Genomic DNA, 24,092 nt, shown 5'->3' on the forward strand with positions numbered 1-24,092 from the left:
AGAAAGAAAGAAAAATAGAACTGGGGATGTAGGGATGTGGCTCAGGGGTAGAGTGCCCCTTAATTCAATACCCAATAACCCCTTAAATTTATGCTTAGATATTAGTGAGGATTTTTCAAAGAATTAAGGACTTACTAGAAAATAATGTGAAATATCTCAGTTTAAACCTGAACACTACCCTTTCTTAAAAGTAGATTGGTCCAGGAAAGGAATTATAAAGATAGAAAAAGCCAGGAAGCTCATTTAATACCAAAACCATGGTCATTGAAGAGGTACAGTAATTCCAAATATAACAAGGTATCCTTTGCATGAGTATTGTTTGTCCCCATTCCCATTATATGTATATCTAAACTCCATAAGTGAGCCATAAATAAAGCCAAAAGAGCTAGTTTAAAAAAATCATTTTAATAGATTAGGGTACATGTTGCACCCCTCAATGATTTTGAAAATGCAACTTAAAGAGAGAAAGAAAAAGATTTTGTTTTTGAGAAAATTTCCTCTTTTTTAATACTTTATTTATTTATTTATGCTCCAGAGTTCTCATTGCTGCTTTGCAGCTTGACCTAACCTCTCTTCCTGCTTTGTTTCCACTTAAATCCTGGTATTATCTCATATAACTTTGGAATGGAGTTATCATTTGGGTGCAAATTCCAAAAGTTCCTGAAGACCAGAAAAACATAACTTTGTGTTGTCTCATGCCCACATGTGAAAAACAAATGCATTTAGTACATTGGAATAAGATTCAAATTTTTCAAGGAATTTCATGAGATACACATAATTCTATTTTTAAATAATAAAGCCAAGGCCTCAAGAAGTTAATTGGGTTGTCAAGGAGCACAAAGGTTATACCACTATGACTTGTGCTTCTCTCCCTGGGTTTTTTAGACAGAAAGTTCCTAATTAAAGAAGCTCACCCAGACTAAGCATCCCAGGTATTCAGAGCTTTCTTTTCCAAGTAATTGCAGTATTATTATGTCCCAAGTTCTTCAGATACCGGACCATGAACATTTTAGACAAGTCCTATAAAAAAATCCAATATCCCATGGCTTGTTTATTCTTTCCATGATAAGGCCACTTTCTCAAGTTTACCTTTTAAGAAAGAAGATCCATAACCTCATCAACGAAAACCTTGGGTTTGGTACAGTGATGAGATCTTGGTGGACCAGGTGCATTTGTGTTGCTGATCTTGCATTTTGAAATTTCCCATTCTTCAGTACAGGCTTTATGTGGTGCTCAAGATTGAACCTGAGCCTTGTGCATGCTGGGCAAGTGCTCTACCACTGAGCTACAACCTAATTCCTAAGAAATTGTAAATTTTAAAGGGGATTGTCATATTGATTCTGTGAATAATTACCAGAATCTTCTTTTCCTTTAGCTCTTTGATTTTTTCCTGTATTTGACTTTGAGTTGCTCTCACAATTCCCTTCCTTCTTGGGTTGCTCAAACCTGTATGGCTTATGTGCTTCCAGAATTTGCAAATGCACTAACTTCTCAGTCTTTTATTATTGTGTTGAACAAATATTTATTGAGCAGCAACAATATATTAGCTGCTGGGAATATGTTTGGAAATGAAACTATTATAGTTCCCACATTGCTAGAGTTTGCATTCTAATGGAGGAAAGAGATAATAAACAATTAAATGAACACATTTACACAACACTGACTTGTAAAAGTTATTTGAAGGAAAAAGAATAGAAAGAGGCAAGAGACAGAAAAGTGAAAATATTCCATCCAGGTCACCCTGGGGGATCTTCCCTCCCTCTTAGGAACCTCTAATTGGATATTTTCCCTTCTCTATCAGTTTACCCAGTGCCCCTAACTCTAACCCCACTTCTCCCTCTCCTAGTCTAACAGCTTCCAGAAATATGTTTTAAATTAATTCACCCAGTTAGTTTTAATGGACTTGAAATTATTTTCAAAACATTAAATGCTATCACATCAGCAACAATTCACAAAGGAAAGGAATTTGATCTGTGAAACATGGTACAATCACTGGACTTCTAAGCTTGCAATGCACTATAAATTCACATGCACAATCCCATCTGGACAGGGAACTATCAGCCAAACGGGTCCAGATTTACACATTCATCTTGAAACCGACACTGGAAGAGTAATTTCACACATTTAAACTTAGTATTACCTTTTATAAAAGGAAGTGTGCAAGTGGAGCTGAAGTGCACTAATGGCTTTGGTGTATCTTTAACCTACATTAATCACAAGTGTTTTCGTTGTTTGCAGATGGACTTTATAGAAATGGCTTTGCACAGTTTTACTTTCCTATTCTGGCAGTTAGAAGCAGCATAATTTATTTGCATAGCATCCTTTATGCAAACCATATCCGTTCCCCAAATGTTCCCTTGAATTAAATAAGGCAAGAGTGTAGACAGAATAAATTAAAGAAAATCATAGCATGCAAATATTGTAGAAGGAATTAATTAAAACCTACATGGCATTTGGCCAAAAAAGAGAGGGAGAAACTAATAAGTACATTCAGGAACAGGAAAAAAGATCTTTAGATGATATTTGGGAGAAATTGAATGTTGAAAATGATAGTATAACTGAAAACGTATCATTATGAACTGGGCAATAGCCTATTTTACAGAATTCAGAGTTACTGTGATTTCAATGTTAGATAAGTCTATACTTAAATATAGAACAGGATTTTCTTCTAAGAAATTATCACAAATTGTATTTAGCTAAGATGTAGCTGCAGTACATTAGGATAGGAAGAATTTTAATGAAGTAGGCTTTTAAGTCCCCTATGATACATTCAACTTCAATTCAGAAGGGTAATCATAATAATGAAATTTTAAAAAATACACTGCACCTACTTAATGAACTCTGCCTAAATATTTCTAGGTTAAATCAAAATAATTATGCATTCTTCAAAATAATAACACTTTTTTTTTCACTACTGAGATAATTAAGAAATTTGATCTGGGTGATTCTTTGATCCTCCGGTTAACTGTAGGCTCCAGAAAATCCTTTCTACCTTAAACCTAGGTAAAAAATTCTTTTGAATGTGAAGTACTGAATAAACTCATGGTGTAGTAGTGGAGATGTTTAAGTAAATGTCATGATTACATGACAATGTGATAAGAGGTACAGAGAGTTTTATAAAGATCTTAAAATGTACAGAGAAGGAATTCCTACAGGAATCTTGGAGAAGTCGGGAAGATTGCACAGTTGATATGACACTTGCCACAAGTGTCACAATCTTAAAGTATTACCAAGAATATGAAATTGGCAAAGTGAGATGTAAGTAACAGCATGTGCAAAGATATAGAGGAATGAAGGTCTTTGTCCAACTACTTCCCAATAGTTGGCAATACTTGAACACGAGAAGAGCAGGGATACAACTAGAAGGCATGGAGTAGTCAGCTGGGGCTCAGTCTCCCTGATAGAGACAGGACAATTTCTATAGTCCAAACACAGGTCCAGTGTGGAGCAGGCTGGGTTGGATCTATGAAAAACTGAAGATCCTACACTCTTTCCCAAAAGAGGCATCCCCCAACCATCTCCAGCTATAAATTGCATTGTGTGAACACAATATATTATGTAACAAACATATCCCCATGTTTAAAGGTGGGAATTAATTTAAACTTTTAGAAATTAGACTATAAGTGCTGCGGTTGTGGCTCAGTGATAGAGCTCTCACTTAGCACATGTGGGGTGCTGAGTTGGATCCTCAGTACCACATACAAATAAAAAAATAAAGGTATTGTGTCCAACTACAACTAAAACAAAATATTTTTTAAAAAATAAGTTAGACTATAAACCAAAAATAAACACTTATATGGGCAAATCCAATGGAATGGACTGTCACATTGTAACTTTTGCTCTTAATATACACAAATTTAAGGTATATTGTATTTCATCTCTAGATCTAGAAACTGATCATTTAATTCTATGTTAATATTATCAATACATTGTCTAGGAGTGTGTTTTATCCTAAAGCGAAGAAAATGTTTGAATGAAAAGAGTTCCAATACAATGTAACTGTATCCTTCTGAATTTTATGCTTTGGTCACAGTTCTACACATTTATATATATAATGGAATTCCTCTGAGTGTTTGTTAACAACTTAGATTCCTGGGTATTGACCTTACAATAATAGGTCAGGATTCGAGGACCCAGAAATCAGCACTCTTAGTCAGCCTTCCAGATTCTGAAGCTACACTGGTCTGTTAAAACACACAATGACAATCTTCTGTCAAAGAATGTTCAGTGTGAATGTCCTGCATCCCCTGAACATGACCTGAAGTAGAGTCTAATCAAAGTCTAGAAAGCTGGGATAATTGTGCTTTAAAATTAGAGCCTAATTAGAGTGAGGGACTTAAATCTGTCTCATCCAGTCTTTTTCTTTAGACTAGCAGTCACACACTGACCATATCTGTAAGCCACAAAGAGCCCAGAACTTTAGTACATCCAACACCATGATCTGGGACTGACCTACAAGGTATCCATCTTAACTGCTAGACAATGTGATCATAATTACAAAACAAAACAAAATAACAACAACAACAGACAACCACACTGAATTTCTTATTCTATGGACTTACAAAATTTTTTCATAGGTCAAAAATGTTTTCGTGGTACCTGAGTCCACTTACTGAAAAGCTCTTCTCTCTATTCATTTTTTTTTCACCCAGCAAACTTCTCATCAGTCCTTTTTAGACCTGACACAAATGATATCTTCTCACCGGCAAAACATTCCCAGGAGCCCAGGTAATTCGTTGTCATTACCTCTGGTTCAAACAACAATTTGTTAATATGGTTGTAACAACACATTTCATTGCAATTGTATTTATCTTATTCTTTTATTAGACCTTGAACTATTGAGAATACTCAGTCTAAAATGGTAAATCCAGTAGCCTTCTGCAGACAGCAGATAATGATCTCAACTTTAAATGTGTTTGTGAAAAGCCTGTCAGAGCAAAGAGCCCTAGAGCAATTAAGCCATAGACAGTCAACCCAGCCCCATCATGGTTCTGTTAATTAATAATCAAAAATTTGTTAGTTAAATGGAATTCTATTAAGAAATTCTAAATCAGTTCAATTACTACATGCTACATTCTGTTTTCTCTTTTCTTAATTGGTGAGGTCTATTGCCTTGTAACATCTAGGTCATTTGCAATATAGGAGTTTTTGTTGCCAGAAAGTTATTGTACTAGTAAAAGATCTCTATTAAAATCATTTACTAATTAGATACAGCAGGCCATGGCATAAAGAACATGGATCTTGGAGTCAGATATGTCTAACTTTAAACTATAAATTTGCCACTGTGACTCTGAACAAGTTATTTAATTATCAAAAGCCTCTATTATTTAATCTGTAAAGTGGAAATTGTTTCACAGGGTGAAGAGCTAATTAGATAATTAAATGTGCTTGAAAGTACCCAGAATCTGGCTAACTGATAATAATCACAGTTTTTTTGCTGTTGTTTTTATTATACTGATCCATTGAACTGTTGCACATGGACAAGCCCTTTACATTATAAAGCCTGCAAGAACTGAAGTATAAAGACAAGGTGTGATGTTGTCAAGCTGAGCTCTGCAAGGAGGGCTTAAACTGGTATGCTAGGATGCACGGTATTAAAACATGTCTTGCAAACTACAAACTTTATAAGGGGACCTTAACTCAACCACATACTTGTAAGTAGGTAGACCTGTTTTAAGATATGTAGAAAAAATATATTTCTAAGAAATTTTGGATGTTTAAAGTTACATACGAATCATTGGATGCTTGTGATTAGAACATAGTGATTGTAGAAGAAGGACTTTATCAGAGAGGCAGACAGGAAGTGGGCCCACACAGGGCTTCAGAACCTCTGTCAGGACATTCAAAGGGTCCAGAGTCTGGCCCTTCACTTTTCAGTCCCAGAAAGTGGAATTTAATATGTCAAAAATTAAATATGGAGTTTAATGTGCCAGGAGCTAGTTCATAAAAACTGAATGCTCAAGAGATAGATAGTAGATATTTAAGAGATTTATTAATTTATCATGGAAGAATGAACACGCCCAACAAATTCAGGATACTCTTTTCCTGGTATTAAATCCCAGATGCTTAGGTAATTTGGAAATGAATGTGTTGTCATAAGTTGGCTCAGAAACAAAAATCAAAGCAAATGCAAAGATGCTCTTGAAGAATATTCCAAAAAAGATGTACAAAAGTTAATGGTCTCTCCCTGTCACTCAATCCTGTTCATTTTCTAGTGGTCGGACTGTTTCTTCCTTATCTTCCTTCTTTTTAGACTCAAGCAGAAAAGATCATTCTTTCGTTAATTGGAAGGTGCACATTTGAAGATAATTCAGTGACATGTTTTCTGATAACCTGGTCTCTTTAGTAAAGCTTGGGTAATGTCTATAACTCAGTTATTTATCTTTGGACTAGTTTGTAAGCTATTGGATTTTGACTGTATATGAATGGAGTATTAAATACTGTGAGTTACCTTCACAGAATATGATTTAACCTACAAACATTGAAGACACCTCATCATGACTCCTATAGAAATGACAGTACCAATGTGTACTGGTTTCACTAGGACATGTAACATATTCTCATTTCATACTTCAGGACTAGCAACTCTGATCCCTTGTCATGTGACCTCCTGATAAAGTTTACAGCCATTTCCCAAGAATATTTGTTGTTAAGGGTAGTCTTGTCTAGCCTTTAGTAGATGACTTTTAGAAATACTTAAATGCATTTCAACAAGTTAAACATGTCAGCACATGTCAAAACACTTAAGTAATAATGAGGCTCTACGACCTTAGAACAAACCTGATATCAGTATCAATGACCTCTTGTTATTACTAAAGTCCTCCATGAATTGAGTCTCTTTTAAGTGTTTTTTTTTACTAAGCTCTTAAACAGCGTTAATATTTTTGAAATTAAAGAATTTTAAAAGCTAGAAATTTTTGGATCTTTCTAATAGAGAGAAAGATTTTGTTTTTAATAAAACAAACTCCTTGTTTCTATTAATAGTGATATATAATATATAATAGTATTTTGTATCAAAATGGTAAAAATATATTTTTAAACAATGAATACAGTTCAGAAAAAAAGTTGCATTGTCGGGGTATTTGGTACCTCCTTGGAGCTCCAGTTACACTAAATAGAAGATTTACACTTACCATTATGGTGTAAAGTTTTCTCTAAGAAAAAAAATTTTGCCAAATACAATGAAACATTCCTGTGATCTCAGCAACTTGGAAGTACTGAGGCAAGAGGATGGCAAGTTTGAGACCAGCCTCAGCAACTTAGTGAAACTTTGTCTCAAACTAAAAAATAAAAATGGTTGAGGGTATAGATGAGTGAGAGAGCACCCCTTGGCTCCATTTGGAGTACCAAAAAAAAAAAAAAGTTTTCATTGATTTTTATTTGAAATCACTACTTTGGGACATTTCTTCTTCAATTTAAAATCATAAATGGTTACTTTATACTAGATAATGCAATAAATTCCATGTGCTGGGCAGGCAGATCATGTTTACCTATATGGAGAATTAAAAACAAGATTACAGAGAATATAAACTTATTTTATGATATCAACTTTTCTGGTGTATTGATTTACAAATTAGCAAATTTAATTCGAATTGATTTAATTATGAAGCCAATACCTCAAGTATTATCAATTTCTAAATAATTTGTCCTAGAAAATAAAATTAATAAACTGGGCATAGTAGCACATGTCTATAATCCCAGTGAGTCAGGAGGCTGAGGATCACAAGTTCAAAGTCAACCTCAACAATTTAACAAGACACTGACTCAAAATAGAAAATAAGAAGGGCTGGGAGAGGAGCTCAGTGGAAAAGCCCCAAAGGATTCAATCATCAGTACCAAAAATAAGTAACTGAAATAAAATCAATAATAAAATAGTCTGGACCTGTAGTCTCTTGTGACCTGCACACAATTTTTTTTTTATCAAATAAACTCTTGGCCCTTTTTATAGCTCTTATAGGCCTTCAATTTCCAAATGACTGGGTTAACTATTGCAGCTATTTCCATGCATTCACACGATCAGAGGACACATGTCTTCAGGGCATTACCAGTGTGCCAAGTGCTGGTGACAGTGTGAGTGGAAACAAAAGAGAGTCTGTCTTGCATCCTGTGGTGTCTTGCTGGGCCTGTATCTTAATTGTATTTCCACTCTGGTTTTGACTATGTCTCAATACAAGGGTTCCTGTTGTTGATTTTAGGAATATGTGCGTTTTCTTGGCAGTTCTCACCCAGCTTTTCAGTTTTGTTTTCTCACACTGGTAGTCTCACATCTCCAGTAGCTCTTCCATCATCAGAGCACCTGAAAGATGCAGTGTTCCCTGCAAAAGTAGCCAACCTGGAATATAAATTAGGAAGAATTTCCTTATGTTGTTAGATTATACATTTATAAGTAGGAATGCATTATTTCATATATTAAAAAGCCATCCGATGAAGCAAAATTGAGAATTTGAGGAATAAATTTAAGCCAGTAAAAGAAGAGTTAAGTATTAAAATGATGTTATTTGAGAATGCTGATCAATTGGAAAATTAATGAGCACATTAAGGTTAATAGAGGACATTTTAGACTTGTCCTTCAGTGGGAAAGAGGACACTCATCATGATGACAATCATACTCAGCAAATATGCTCAAAGATCAATCCAGGTGTTATGCCCACCCTCATATGCCTGACCCATGAATGTGGCTAGCAGAATGGTCAACGAGGTTTGAGAAAAGAGCCAATTATACACACATAGGAATTACCTACCAGTGGGCATGGTGTCCCCATCAAATACCTGTGGAGTGTCCAACCTTTGTTCTGGATTCTGACACTGGTCTCAGTGGACATTCAGGTTATTCATGCTGCTGAAAAGCACACCTGTGTATCTAAGTTGTTGGAAGAGTTGACCTTCATGGGGTGATGTTCCCCCTAAAGACAGAGATTATAATTTATCCAGCTCAATGCTCTCTGGGCTAAAACTTAGCCTTTCACATAGAAAATATTCCTTAAAAGTACATTGTATTTATTAAAGGGGGACAAAATATTTTTCTAAATATGTAGAATGCAAATAACATAAGACGTGAAGGCAAATCTAATACAGCACTAAGATCCAGCTGCTACACTGTGTGTTGACTCATATTCCTGCTAAGGCAGATCACTTACTAACATCCTCTTTTTGGGCATTCTTCCTAGTGGCCAGATTGGCTGCTATAGGTCACATAATTTCCTAATGGACCTTATCCAGGTAACCAATAGAATACAGAATGCCATTATAAGAAACTTCTTGCCACTGCCCTTCAAAAATAAAAAAAAAATAAAATAAAAGCCTATTTATTTGGCAAGAGACATTAAAATATTTCATACGAAACTTGTTTTTTTCTAACTTAAAAGACTATATGCTGTTTTTTCTCTAATGCATGAGAGCTAGTATTCTGATAAATTATAAACTGTCTCCTCTATCTTATCCTACTTTTATGCACATCCTATTTTCTACTGATTCAGTATTTTCCAGTTGTGCAATAAACCTAAGTACATCATTGCATGAAAAGAAAGAAAGAAAAAGAGGAAGGAAGTCATGATTGCTTTTTAGCATAAAAATTTAATGATGCATTTCATACATTTCTATAGAGTAGCTGTTTTAGTCAGCTTTTGCATTGCCGTGACCAAAATATCAGATAAGAACAACTTAGAGGAGGAAAAGTTTATTTTGGTTCATAGTTATCAGAGGTCTCATAGACAGTCAACTCCATTGGTCTGAGACTAAGGTGAGGCAGGACATTATGGGGAAGGGTATAGTGGAAGAAGGCTGGCCCTCTCATGGCAGCAAGGAAGATGTAGCATTCCAGGGAACTCCCCCAATAACCCATCTCCTCCAGCTATGCTCCACCCACCTACAGTTACCACCCAGTACATTCAAACTAAGATGGACTGATTAGGTTACAAATTTTACAATCTAATCATTTCACCTCTGAATATTCCTGCAGAAACACAGTCGTTTGGGGGGATATCCTATACCAAAACCATAACATTCTGCCCTTGCCCCCAACCCTGCCCAATTCATGCCCATCTCACAAAGCAAAATGTATTTATTTTGGCTGGGGGCAGTGGCACACACATATAATCCCAGGAGCTCAGGAAGCTGTGGCAGGAGGATTGCAAGTTCAAAGCCAGCCTCAGCTATTTAGCAAGGTCCTAAGCAACTTAGCAAGACACTGTGTTAAATTTTTTTTTTAGAAATGAAGGGACCGGGGTAAAGTTCTTCTGGGTTCAATCGCTAATACAAAAAAAAAAAAAAAAAAGAAAAGAAAGAAAGAAAGAAAAGTGCATTTAACTTATCTCCAATAGTCCCATGGTCTTAACAGTTTTATTATTGCCTGAGGTCCATTCAAAAGTCTCTTTTGAGACTGAAAGCAAAATTTAGTCTTCGAGCTCCTGTAAAAATCAAAAACAAACTATGTATAATCACATATATCTAATATACAGTGGCATGGAGTAAATGTTTCCATTCCAAAAGGGAATAATAAAGGGGAAAAGAAAAATGGGTGAGACTAAAGCAAGACAGAAACCCAGCCAGGCAAATAGGCCCTATAACTCCCCATACAGCATCTAGGACATATAGCTGTGAGGTGTGCTTTCCAAAGGGCTTAGGCAGCCCTGTCTCCTTGGCCTTGCCTATTTCAGTGCACGTGGCCTCTCTTTTAGCCTGGCTCTTTCTATAGCCATCAGCTTTCTTTAGCAGTCCTCAATATTGGCATTACTTAATTCTTGGGGTCTCCATTCCAGGTTCAGTTTCACCTTTACAACTTTATGTATTGCCCTCTCAGGGGATGCCCACAGGTATTCTAACCCTGCTACACTGTCTGGCCTCTCAGGTCTTTCTTTGAAATCTCAGTGGAAGCCTCCATGACCCCTTAAGTTCAGCATCCTGTATTTCTGCAGAACCAGGACCAAATGGATAATGAGAAGCTCTGCTACCAGCTCACACAGAACATGGGCTCCCTGTAATCACGGCTGCAGTGGCCTCTGAGTGCTTGCACAGTTTACATGATGAAACAACTTACTAGGTTCCCCTGTGCAAGCAGGGCACCCCCCCATTATCTCTTCTCTGAAGCCTGCAGTGGATGTGATCTTGCAAATTCCTGAGATGCCCTCAAAACTCCTTTCCTAGTGTCTCTGAAAGTATTTAGCATCTCTTCAGAATCTATCATCTCTTTAACAAGCTTGCTTTTCTTGGTTCCAGTTAAATATGCACTTTTCCAGCCAAATAGCAAGTTTTTGAAATCCTTTGGCTCTACTTATTCCAGAGTCTCACAGTAAGCCTGACTAAAAGCTGCAAGCAATATCCATGGCACTGACTGACTGCTATGCTGCCTTGAAATTTCCTCTGCCAGAATAATCACCTTTCAATTTAGCCTCATACAAATTCATAGGACAAGGACAAAAATGTAGACTAGTTTTTTACCAGAATATAAAAAAAAAAATGGCCTGAGTTCCATTTGCAATAGAATCCGCATTCCTCTCTGAAACTTCACGAGCCATCCTGCATCCCTGTTGGCGTTCTAGTCTTCTGAGCTCCCACCAGAATTGCCCATTAACCTCTGCTTACAACATTCTAAGACTTTTGCAGCTTGAATTTTCAAGCTCTTCCAAATTCCTCCAGCAGATTGCCAAAGTCTTCTGAACCACATGGTCAGGTTAGTCACAGCAAGGACCCCACTCTTAGTGCCAATTTTTGTTTTAGTCAATTAATCCTAATCCTAACCTGTAGGTATTCTTGTATAAACAGGAACCTTTGAGGGACAACTCAGATCAAAATTATAACAGTAGCCACTCTGACCATCATTTCATAAAATTTATATACCCATGAAGAAAAAGAAAAAGAAAATGAATCAACCAGAGAATACTTATAATCTCCTCTTGGGTCATAGTTTTAAATTCTTCTTTGTGAGTTGATTTTTTTTCTCCCAAATATTCTATGTTGAAGTTATAATCCTTAGTACTTATTTGGAAATACAGTCATAGTCAAGTTCCTGCAGATTAAATTAATTAGGATGAAATCATACTAGAGTAGCGCAATCCCTGATCCAATGTGACTGTTCTCCCTACAAAAAGAGAAAATCTGCACACAGAGATGAGTTCTCCTGTCTATGGAGAACTTCATATAGAGATGAAGGGAAGGAATGAAGTGATGCTTCATCAAACCAAGGACTGATAAGCATGCCAGCACACCACCAGGAGCCAGGCGAGAGGCAAGGAGCAGTTTCTTTTGCCCTCAGAAAGAGCCAACCCTGGAATAGGACTACCAGCCTTTAGAGCTGTTGAGACAATCAGTTTCTGTTGTTAAGAACACCCAGTGTGTAGTACTTTGTTATGACAGCCCCAGAAAACTAATACACAAATCTTTAGCATCATTAGAAACAACAGTGTCTGTGTGATCAGTGCAGGACATTCCCCTGCTCTATCCCACTGAAGCCATCGTATGGGACAGGCCTAAGTTCTGCTTTGGCTGGAGCTTTGAAAATCACTTACCTTTGGAACCAACACTGTGTCCTATCTGGCTCTCTCTTGATCACACAAAACAGCAAGTGACCACTGCAGCTTCACGTGGAGCTTCCCTGCATTTACCCTATGCAATGGCACACAGCAAGGCAGCTGTTGACAGGCACAATGTCAGAGAGACTGTTAGGAACAAAGCCTTCTGCTTATTTCTGTTCCCCGGAACATCCAACTCAATGCTGAGCACATACTTATTTCTTAGTATTTCATTTTTGATGTAAGAGACTAGCTATGCTCTTTAATAGATTACTTTGTTTTTTTTGGGGGGGGGATTGTTTAGTTTACTTAGTTTAAAAAATAATTTTAGCAAAAAGATAAGTAAAATTTTTTCCTATTTGTGAATATCCATAAGCATAGGTAGAAAAACCAATGAATTTCTATTCTGAGAAAGTAGTTGTGTTAAGGAGCTTTGAAGACAAGTGTATCTTTTCTGCCATCTAGCGGCAATAGAGGATTATAACATCCTAGAGCTTAAATTTTAAACTCTTCCAGGACTTGCACCTGGGTTTAAGGAGAGATACTTGACAAATAAAAACTCTGCCACAATCAAATTTTCTATTGGAAAAAAAGCATTAAATGAAGATTAGAATTTATTGCACAGGAGACTGTATTTGTTTTCGAGGGCTTCCATAATAAAACCCCAGATGCAGTATTTCAGAGTTCAGACAGTAGAGGTACACAGAGCAGGCGAACGCAGAATTTCCTTGCCTGCTTCCTTGTGCCAGTTTGCAGGAACATAATCTTTGTGATGAAATATTCATTCACTAACAAACCACTTTTTGGTCACTGCTGCACTCCAGTTACTGTAATAGTAATACAAACACAGATTAAGATGTCTGTTCCACAGACTAGGTCATCATGTGACACAAGTGAGTCAGACCTAAAGGATCTATTTAAAAGAACATATTCTGCCCTTGCTGTGTAAGTCTCATTCCTCTGTGGTTACTCTTTCCACTAATATAGCTTCCTCCCACCCCCATCCATTTGGATCTTCTCGTGCTTAGATCTCATTTCCCATGACTTTCCTGGTTCAGGCTGTAAACTACTTTTTGTTCCAATGATTTGTTTGACTCTACTTCTTTTACTTTGTTCATTGGAAATGTGTTTTAGACATATTTATTATTATTATTATTACTCTGGCTTCTGCACTATCCTTAGAGAATTCTGACCAACTGAAAATTATACTGGGAAGTGAAAAAGATACTACATCAAAACCCTCCCACCTTGAGGTCCCTGTCAACTGGTTTTGAGACAATGCCTGCTGTCTAGGTGGAAAATGCCAGGAAAATCACAATTCTGTGCACTCCATTTTCAACAATGACTACTACTCCAGCTCTAGAAAAGCACAAGAAAATTTGATAGATGGCTGTGCTCTCTGGTACCAAGGGAGAAACTGGGAGAGCAGATCAGTATGAATTTTTGTGGCTTGGTTATCTCACAGCCCAAAGCCTGTCCCCACATTCAAGTTACCAGTCTTAAAAACAGACCATAGGTATGTTCCTGAAGACTTGTGAAATGCTCAGTATGGAATTAGTGCCAAGTTATCACAACTTCTGACATGGTCTGAATTTCGTTTCTCAAAGGCCTGACCCCCATATCTCAGAATGTAACATATTTAGAAATAAGGTCTTTGAAGAGGTGACTATGTTAAAATGAGGTGTTTAGGGATCTAATCCAATAAAACTAGCATCCTCATGAGAGGAAGAAATGTGGAGGGAGAGAAAAAGAGAGGGGAGACATAGGCACACATTGAAATGACCATGTGAACACACCAAAAGGAGACTCTTGTCTATAAGCATGGAGAGAGGCCTCAGAAGAAACCCAGCTTGTTAACACCTTGACCTTTGAGTTCTAGTCTCCAGAAGTGTGAGAAAATAAATATTTGTTGCTTAAGCTACCCAGGCTCTAGGGTTTTATTATGGAAGCCCTCGCAAACAAATACAGTCTCCTGTGCAATAAATTCTAATCTTCATTTGATGCCTTTTTTTTCCAATAGAAAATTTGAAAGAATTCATGGGTGTCTTTAATTTTATTAGCAATCTTACCTCTTAGAAGTTGTCTTTCCTTTGATCCTGAGTCACCTTTGGGAAGGCAGGATAATCTCTCAGCCAGAAAAATATTCACCCAGGAATGAACAATTGTTTTCTCCCTTACCCCACATGGTGATCAGGTCGCTTCCCTCCAGATTTACCATGCAAGTAGTTCTTTCGGATTACTGAAATAGGCATCCAGCTTACCTGTGCTCTTTATCAATATGTTTTGAGTATTATGCCCAGGAATTTCTAAATTGAGTCAAAACAGGGCATTACTTAAGCACCTGCTAGGCCACATTATAATCTTGACTGAGAGCTCATTTTAATATTTTCACAGTTCTCTCAAACTGTATTCAACTGTGTTGTTCCAAATCCTTGAATCCAGTCATACTGTACAATGAACAGCAGATGACACCCTAGCCCAAGACATACTTATTGCTGAATGATTTACTGTACCAGATCTCCAAGTCATCCCATTTGATTAAGAGTTTTAATTTCAGTCTTAAGTCATTTTCATTCCCATCTCCAAATCCCACCAAAGTGATTTATTTACAAATTCAAGATGTGTTGATATTGCTGTTCCACTGGTAAAAATCTCTCTTTAATACCTAAAATGTTAACTATCAAGCCCTTTAGTCAGCATGGACTCCGCCATGTGACAATTCCAGATTTACCCTGGGCCTCTTTCATGACCCAGTCACACCAGTCTACTTATCTTTTCCTAAATGCAAATGACATTTTACAACTTCAAGTTTAAATACATCCTATTGTCCTTGCCTGGAATGTTTTTCTTTCAGTTGCTCATTGGGCTGCTTTTAACTTTCCCAGTTTAACTCTGGTAGCAGTTCTTCTGTGATGTTCCTTATAAACCATTCCTAGACCATAATGAAGTTCTACATGCACACTCATGCCTGAAAAGCACTTCTACCATTGTATTGTATGTTCCTGATTAGAAGGAGGGGATGCCCGGAGAAGGATTTGTATCTTTCTTTCTTTTTTTGTTTATAAATGACAGCAGAATGCATAACAATTCTTATTACATATATAGAGCACAATTTTTCATATCTCTGGTTGTATACATAGTATACATAGATGAAATCTTAGAGTGGTTTTGATTTGCATTTCTTTAATTGCTAGTGATGATGAACATTTTTCGTGTATTTGTTGATTGATTTTCTCTAGCACCTACACAGCAATTCAAATTTGGTGCCCATTAATTTATTTAAGAGCAGATATAAAGCAGGAGAAACATAGTCTTTGGTTATTTGCTTGTTTGAGTTGTTTTTATTTTGGTTTTTGTTTGTTTGTTTTTTAATTTGGTGGTGTTGGGGGCATTGGGGTGGGAATATTAGAAATGTTGGTTTTGCAATGCCTGGGTCATTTAAGCAAAAGGAGCTCTTTAACAGTATCTGTGACCACTGTTGTCCTCACCTGGAGTTTCACTTGTCAGAGATGTGCCCATGACAAGCACGTGTGGTTAGACTTTATTTATTTTCTTAGCACCATTCTTTTAAGAGGGTCATTTGATTTTGCTTCTGTATCTGCTAAGTTTTCAGCTTGTTATGCCATCACCAGAGATGGGCATATAGTGACAGCATGCTATCGATTTATAATTTTACTGCATCTTCCTAATGCTCTTTGTACCACAATAGCATGCCCATCTCTCTGCTTTAGATGACGAAGGCTTTCTGTGAGTCCTCAACTCTAGAGCATACAAGTCAATATATGCATATTGAGGTCATCTCAGGTTCAGGTCCAGACCACTCTCCATCACTCCAGTCCAGTACCTTTAATCTTCCTGCCAAGCTGCATTTCAGATGTTCCTTCCTGCTTCTCCTCAGTTCTTTCTGCCCTCCCTCAGTGCTGGACCATCACAGTTTCAAGTCTTAATCACCTAATATTTTTCAAAGAGATTTGACTCCCTATTTCATTAGCATTTGGTTATCTCTTGTTGTTTTCTTTTGTTTGTACTTGAGTATTCACAAATACAAGTAAATAATATTTAATAAAAGAATATATATATACCTACATAGAGAAATTCTATATATGTTGTATATAATAAATACATAACTTTATATTTTAAATATGTATACACACATAAATTTATTGGTTCCAATGCAGTCCCTATGACTGTAAGAATGAGCCATTATATAGCTTAGCAGATGCTTATACTAGTGAACATTAGAGTTCAGATATGGCACAGTTGAAAGAAATGTTGAAGATGATCTTTTTCAATTTCCTCTAATTAGATAGAATAAAGAAGACACTGAATATGGAGATATGTCCAAGCTGATATGGTTCTATATAGTCCATTTAAAAACTGTATCTTTTCCTCCTAAGATCAGAGCAAAGAAAGAATATCCACCATCTCTGTGTAACATTATATTGAGAGCCCTGCCTAACACAATTAGGCAAGAAAATAATTAAAAGGAATTACAATTGGAAGGAAAGTGTCACTATTCAAAGACTACCAGACTCTGAATGCAACCAACTAAAACAGGTATGGAAACTTCTAAGGAACCCACACAATAACAAATAAAATTAATAAGAGAATTTACCAACCTATCAGTATGTGTTAGAACACATAAATCAGCTTAAGTCCTATTTACCAATAACAATTAGAAAAGATTTCTTTTAAAAAACTATTTGCAATAGGATTAAAAATGTAAGAGAAAATGAATAGAATATGTACAGGTTTTTATGCTGAAAGCTATAGGACAGTGTAGACAAAATTTAAAGAAGTCCTACAAAAATTAGAGATAACTTGTTTATGGATTTTTTTTCCAGCAGCTGTTGCTGAAACAAACTATATATTCACCTCTTACATTATATACAATTTTCAATTTGAAGTAGAACACAGATCTAAACACAAATATTTAATTTATAAAGCGTCTCGTAAAGCACTCAGAATATTTGTTTTACCTTGACAAAGACAAAGCTTTCTCAGACAAGTCTTCCAAAATGTCACCATCAAGAAAAGAAAAATTCACAATTTATAGTTTTTTAAACTAAAAACTTTTATTCTTTTTGTTTGATGCTAGCTCAGATTTTTAGTAGACATTCTTTATCATGCTGTAAAAATTCCCCTTAGGTTTTGAATTTATAAAATTCAAAAACAGATTTTGCTCCTGTGCATTGTGGATATGAAAATTTTTTACCTCTGTTCTGATAAAATTATATAAGTAATTGATGGATAGTCAAATATCACACTGACATTCCCTTATGGGGCCTGGACTCACTTGTTCATGATAAAATAATTTTTTGACATGATGGAATATAGCATATTAATTTGCTGATATTTTGCTGAAGATTGTTAAGTCTGTATGTATGAGGAATAGTATTTCAAAATTTTCTTTTATCCTAATATACTTATCAGGTTTGGCTGATAACAAGTATGTTGGTCTCATAAACAAGGTTTGCCCTCTTGGTATGGAAATTTTTCCTTTGTTGACTGAGTTTGTATGTCTCTAAAAGCATAATGTCATTTATTCATCATTTACATAATTCATTGGTAAATCAGTCCAGGTCTGATGTTTGCTCTGTGTAAGTTTTTAAGTATGATTTCTTTACTTGTCTTAGATCTATTCAAATTTTCTATTTCTTGTAAATACTGCCTTGCAAGAAACAGCCATCAAGTCTAAGTTGTTGAATTTATTGGAATAAGTTGTCAATGATGTTCCCTATTCTCTTTTAAATACTTGTAGGAAGTATAGGAATATCCCTGTTTTATTTCTAAAACCTTTAGTTTGTGCTTTTACCTTTTTCTTGATCAGTTAGCTAGAGGTTTATTAATTTTATAAATCTGTTCAAACTTTCAACATTTGACTTTATTTTTCTATTGCATTTTGTTTTCTATTTCACTTATTTCTGTCCTTTATTATTTTTTTTTCTACTTATTTTGAGTTACTTTGCTCTTTTGCTTTTCCAAACATGTTTTTGGTTGAAATCTTATGCAATTTACTTAAAATCTTCTTACTGTAATCACTTAACACTGTTTACTTCTTTCTAAACAGCACTTTGGCTTCATCTCAAAAATTTTGATATATTGCATTTTCATGTTCATTCAATTCAAAATATATTTTATTTTGTGATTTCTTCTTTGACACATTGTTTAGCAGGAAGTGTATTAATTAATTTACAAATATTTTGGAATTTTTTACTTTTGATGCTGATGTTGGTTTCAAATTTTGCATTCAAAGAACATTCTCTTTTTTTTATTTTTATTTTTATTTTTTTATTATTGGTCGTTCAAAACATTACATAGTTCTTAATACATCATATTTCACAGTTTGATTCAGGTGGGTTATGAACTCCCAATTTTACCCCGTATACAGATTGCTGTATCACATCAGTTACCCTTCCATTGATTGACATATTGCCTTTCTCGTGTCTGATGTATTCTGCTGTCTGTCCTATTCTCTACTATCCCCCCTCCCCTCCCCTCCCCTCCCCTCCCCTCCCCTTTTCTCTCTCTACCCCTTCTACTGTAAATCATTTCTTCCCTTTGTATTATCTTGTCTTACCCCTCCTTTCCTCTTATATGTCATTTTGTATAACCCTGAGGATTGCCTTCTATTTCCATGCGATTAAGGGAAATCAAAGAACATTCTCTATGGTTTCAGTGTTCTGAAACTTACGCAGACTTCTTTTATGAATCAGCATATACTATATCCCAGTGAATGTTCTATACTCACTTGGAAAGCTTTTATAAACAGAAATTTTTCAATAGTATTTTATAACGTTCAATTAAATCGATTCATTTGATAAGCATTTTTCAATCTTCTAAACCACACTACGTTTCTGACTATTTACTCTACCAGTTACTGAAAGTAGAAGTTAGAATACGTAAATGTGACTTTATATATACCTTTTATATATAGTTGTCAATTAAGGCTATTTATTGCAAAGGCTTTTAATGTACGCTTGATTATTTCACCCTTTTATTATTTATTTCTAGGAATGCTCCATTCCTTGAAATTAATTTACTTATCATTAATATAGCCATTCTATCTTGCTTTCATTTAGTCATTGTCATTTTACTCTTTTACCATTGGCTTATCTATGTTTTCATTTAGAGAGTAATTTTGACAATAATATAAACATGGGTCTTCTTTTTTAACTAGTCTCTTTGTCTTTGGTTTTGGTTTTTGGTTTATTTGAGCTAAATATTTTTATTAATATGTAAGTATCTTCTTACTATCTTTGTCTCTTTGTGCCTTCTACTTATATGTTGTTAGGAGGAGAATTAGTTTGATCCAAGCTACTAGGCTATAGGATTTTGCAAATTACTAGAAGTTAGAAGTCTGAGAGTTTTCAGAAGATCTGAGCATATATGAGATAAGGAGAATAAAGAATCAAGAATTACTTCTAGTTTATTGAAGCAAGTATAAAACAGAATAGATAAAAATCTAACACTTAAGCACTTACTATATATTAGTTGATCTACATAATGTATCTCTACTCAACAAACTCTCAACAACCCTGATAGAGAAATATTGTCTATTACCCTTATATGATTAAGCAGAATATCAGTGAGGATCATCAGTTTGTGCTAAATGAAAAACATGAAATAGTGGAATGGAAAATGTTTGCCCCACTAAAGCCCATGTCTCCTGTGAACTGCACTGTTATGGAGTGAATCATATGCATAATCCCAGTCTTTCAGGTTATATCCCCATGGGAGTGAGTAAATAAAGGGTCAAAGGATGAATTCTGATTGCAAATACCAGATAATGATGAGGGGATTTGGGGTTGTGCTTTAAAAATCTTGGCAATAGTTCAAATCTATAGCTTTCTCTGAGAATGAGGATATATTTAATAAGTGGCATAAATAATTCAATAATATCTATGATTATAGTCTGCTACTTAAGAAGCAAGTTATCAGTCACAATTGTACAGGGATAAAATTGACAGTTTGTTTTCCCCAAACCACTACACACTCTTAACCATCCGTCCCTCATTTTGAGAACAGGCAACTTGTAAACAGGAATTATAAAACTCAGAGAGAGCCTTTGGTGGAAATCTGAAGGATCAAGATGCCTTAATATGACGAAGTTAACTTCCTAAAAGGAGAAACACTCATTAAAGCATATGGAGTTGCATTGTCCATGAAGAACATCTGCTCTCATAAATCTTCCTGTTAAGCCATAAGGGGCAATAGAAATTAAGCTCTCAGCCCCCTGTTTTTTTCTGGGTTTACTATCTAGTACAACTTGATCTCAGTCCTCTGTTTTGGCTGTGTTTCCTATCTAGTACAATTTGATCTCATTCATGTTATGAAACTCTTATTCAATCTGAGGGAGAAAAGACCAATATTATTCATTCTTCTTAATTTTCACCAGCTTGACTGATTTTATAACACAATCAGGAGAGAAGTGAAGCCCCTTTTTCTCAGAGTGTTGACAAGAACATGTTTATTACTTGTTTGAATAACACTGTAATCAGACCACATAAACTACTGATTATAATTGGATCTATGGGACATCATCCCTGGAGTTTTGTAATACTTTATAAATGGAAGGGTAATTTTAATTTGCTGCATTAGTTAGAAACTTCTCAAAAGCAACAAAAAACTTAAATTGTCTTACAGTACCAATGGCTGGTCCTTTGAAGGATGTTTCTACAATGTAAAAGATATATCTACCATGTGTCTCCCACTGTGACATCATCTGTCTCCATTTTCCTGGATTTGAAGAGGAAAATCTGAGCTTGTGTCTAAATATCCAATATCTTCAGTGAATTTTTGTCTGTGAAGATCTATTATCTTTTTTTTAATCACTTCTAAATCATTCTTCACATACCTCTAGGAGTGGCAGAAGAATGTGAACTTGGAAAACGGAACTTTTTCTAAGTAAGAAACTGTTACCAAACTAGGGGAAGAAAATCATTTCAATGGTTCAAAGGTAAATAGATGAAATAGTTATAGATCAGTTACAAATGTGGTTTTGGAAAAAGAAAGTAAGCAAATGATTGATTCTTCTTCGCTTGTGTTTAGTAAATTAACCCTCCTCCCTCTCTCTCTTGATATTACCAAAAACAAACAAACAAAAAATGTTTTGCAGCAAAAGTAACAATCTGGGTTTGGGTCTGTGGTTTTCCTGATTAATTATAATAATGACAGATCATTCTAACATGTATTACGGTACTGTCACCAACATAGAGAAGCATTTAGGCACAGATCACAGAGTCATATAAAGGAAAAAAAATGTCAGAAAATGCAAAGAGGGAATCCTTCACTGTCTATATAATATTTGATGTTAACCTATCTGTGCATCTATAAATGAACATAACATAAGAAAATGTTCCAGGAAAATTGGACATCTGTAACAGCTTTTTTCTTCCTGGGATTTTCTCATTACCCCAAAGTTGAGGTCATCATATTCGTGCTGTGTCTGCTGATGTACCTGAGCACTGTGCTGGGCAATATAATTTTGATTTCTATCACTGTCCTGGATTCCCACCTGCACACCCCCATGTACTTCTTCCTCAGCAACCTCTCCTTTCTGGACATCTGGTACACCTCTTCTGCTCTTACCCCAATGCTTGCAAACTTTATTTCAGGGAAAAACACTATCTCCTTCTCAGGATGTGCCTCTCAGATGTACTTCTCTCTTGCCATGGGCTCCACTGAATGTGTACTCCTCTCCATGATGGCCTATGACCGATATGTGGCCATTTGCAACCCCCTGAGATACCCTCTCATCATGAACAAGAAGATCTGTGTGCAGATTGCAGCTGGCTCCTGGGTGACAGGCTGCCTCACTGCCCTGGTAGAAACAGTGCCTGTGCTGCAGCTGTCTCTCTGTGGTAACAATATCATCAATCATTTCACTTGTGAAATTCTGGCTATCTTGAAACTGGCTTGTGTAGACACTTCCATGGTGCAATTAATTATGCTGGCAATAAGTGTGTTCCTTCTTCCCATGCCAATGCTGCTGATTTGTATCTCTTACGCATTTATCCTCTCCAACATCCTGAGAATCAGCTCAGTGGATGGCCGAAGCAAAGCCTTTTCAACCTGCGCAGCCCACCTGACTGTGGTGATTCTGTTCTATGGGACAGCTCTCTCCATGTACCTGAAGCCATCAGCTGTAAATTCACAGGAAATAGATAAATTTATGGCTTTGGTATATGCAGGATTAACTCCCATGTTGAATCCTATTATCTATAGTCTACGGAACAAAGAAGTAAAAGTGGCTGTGAAGAAATTGCTAATTACAAATACTTTTAGAAATGTCTTCATTTCCACCCTTAAATATTAGAAAGAGCGCATTTTGTTTTCAATAGGATCTCACCATTATATCATCTCTCCTGATTTGCCATGTAAACTTTTTGTACAAATGAATCATTTACACAGAATTAATTATATTTCCAGGATAGTAGCATTTATTGAATATCAGTGTAATATTAGACAATTGACTATTGTTTCATATTTTACTTATTATGTAATCTCAGAAGCCAGCTGTGGCATATCCAGGAAAATAACTTATATAATAAAAATGTAAAATTTAGAATTTGGTAATTTTTGAAATGATTTTTTTCTTAATAATTTGCAATTGTCTTAAAAAATTAGATATTTTAAATTAAGTAAATATATGCATATATATCATAAACCACAACATCATCAATTTTCAGCTCTTTATAGTTTCTAAAATATTAAAATCGGATATATATATGATGTTATATATGATGAAGTATGATTTTGTTTACTTGGGATGTGTATGTGGGGATGAGTAATTAGTGAATGTGCAACAGTCTCATAACAAAACTGTGCACAATAATAATCCTAAGGATGAAGTACAGTAAGGTGACAATCAGGGCATCTTTAAGTATTATATAGGTCTAGGGTCAGAGTACTCTCATATTGTACTTACATGTCTTAGTGAATTAATCCACACACTATCCCACAGTGAAATTATTTTTATTTTAGCATGCTGAATATTTGACCAATGAAAGGTAAGGACAAAAAGAGCTCTATCCTGTAGTGATTACACTACAAAAAATTACTTATTTATGTAGACATGTATTATAGAAAAATATTCATGACTGTCCTTAATATATGTGAACAAAATTATATTAATTATACTTTCACCATAATACAAATTGATATGGTTTTCCTTGTATCTATACTCTCCCTGGAGCTGGGGGAAAAGGAGGCCAATGTGTGTAGAATATATCCTCTTTATCAGGGAAGGTTCCTTGGAGTTAAATGGATGATGGATTTATCCGATAAAAAAGGTATTTCATTTCTCTGAGTCTTAGGTTTAAGAAAGGCAATAATTAAAGGCAATTATCACACAACGTCCAAGTCTGAGCAAGGCAGAACTTGCTGATTAGAAATCCTTTTAGGAATGTCTTTATGATGGGTGAAGAAAGAATTTGAGTAGGAACTCTGCTGGTGATCTTAATCGAAGTGCCCTTAGCACAATGAGAAAACTTGTCTTTCTCAGATATCAAATGCTCAGTTCAAGTCTCTCCAAAAGTATGGACTAGAAATTTTTATTATGAATAAAAGGCAACACAACTAATT

The 24,092-nt window shown here is 35.6% G+C and overlaps 1 protein-coding gene across 1 annotated transcript; it reads left to right on the forward strand.

The window, feature by feature from the left end:
* Positions 1 to 21,861: 21,861 nt before the first annotated feature.
* Or13f1 (olfactory receptor family 13 subfamily F member 1) lies at positions 21,862 to 22,824 on the forward strand. Its single transcript, XM_026380095.2, has one exon. It carries the CDS (start codon positions 21,862 to 21,864, stop codon positions 22,822 to 22,824), a length of 963 nt encoding a protein of 320 aa, XP_026235880.2.
* The last annotated feature ends 1,268 nt before the right edge of the window (positions 22,825 to 24,092 follow it).

This window comes from Urocitellus parryii, chromosome 4 (genome assembly GCF_045843805.1).
Source record: "Urocitellus parryii isolate mUroPar1 chromosome 4, mUroPar1.hap1, whole genome shotgun sequence".
Taxonomy (NCBI): Eukaryota; Metazoa; Chordata; class Mammalia; order Rodentia; family Sciuridae; genus Urocitellus; species Urocitellus parryii.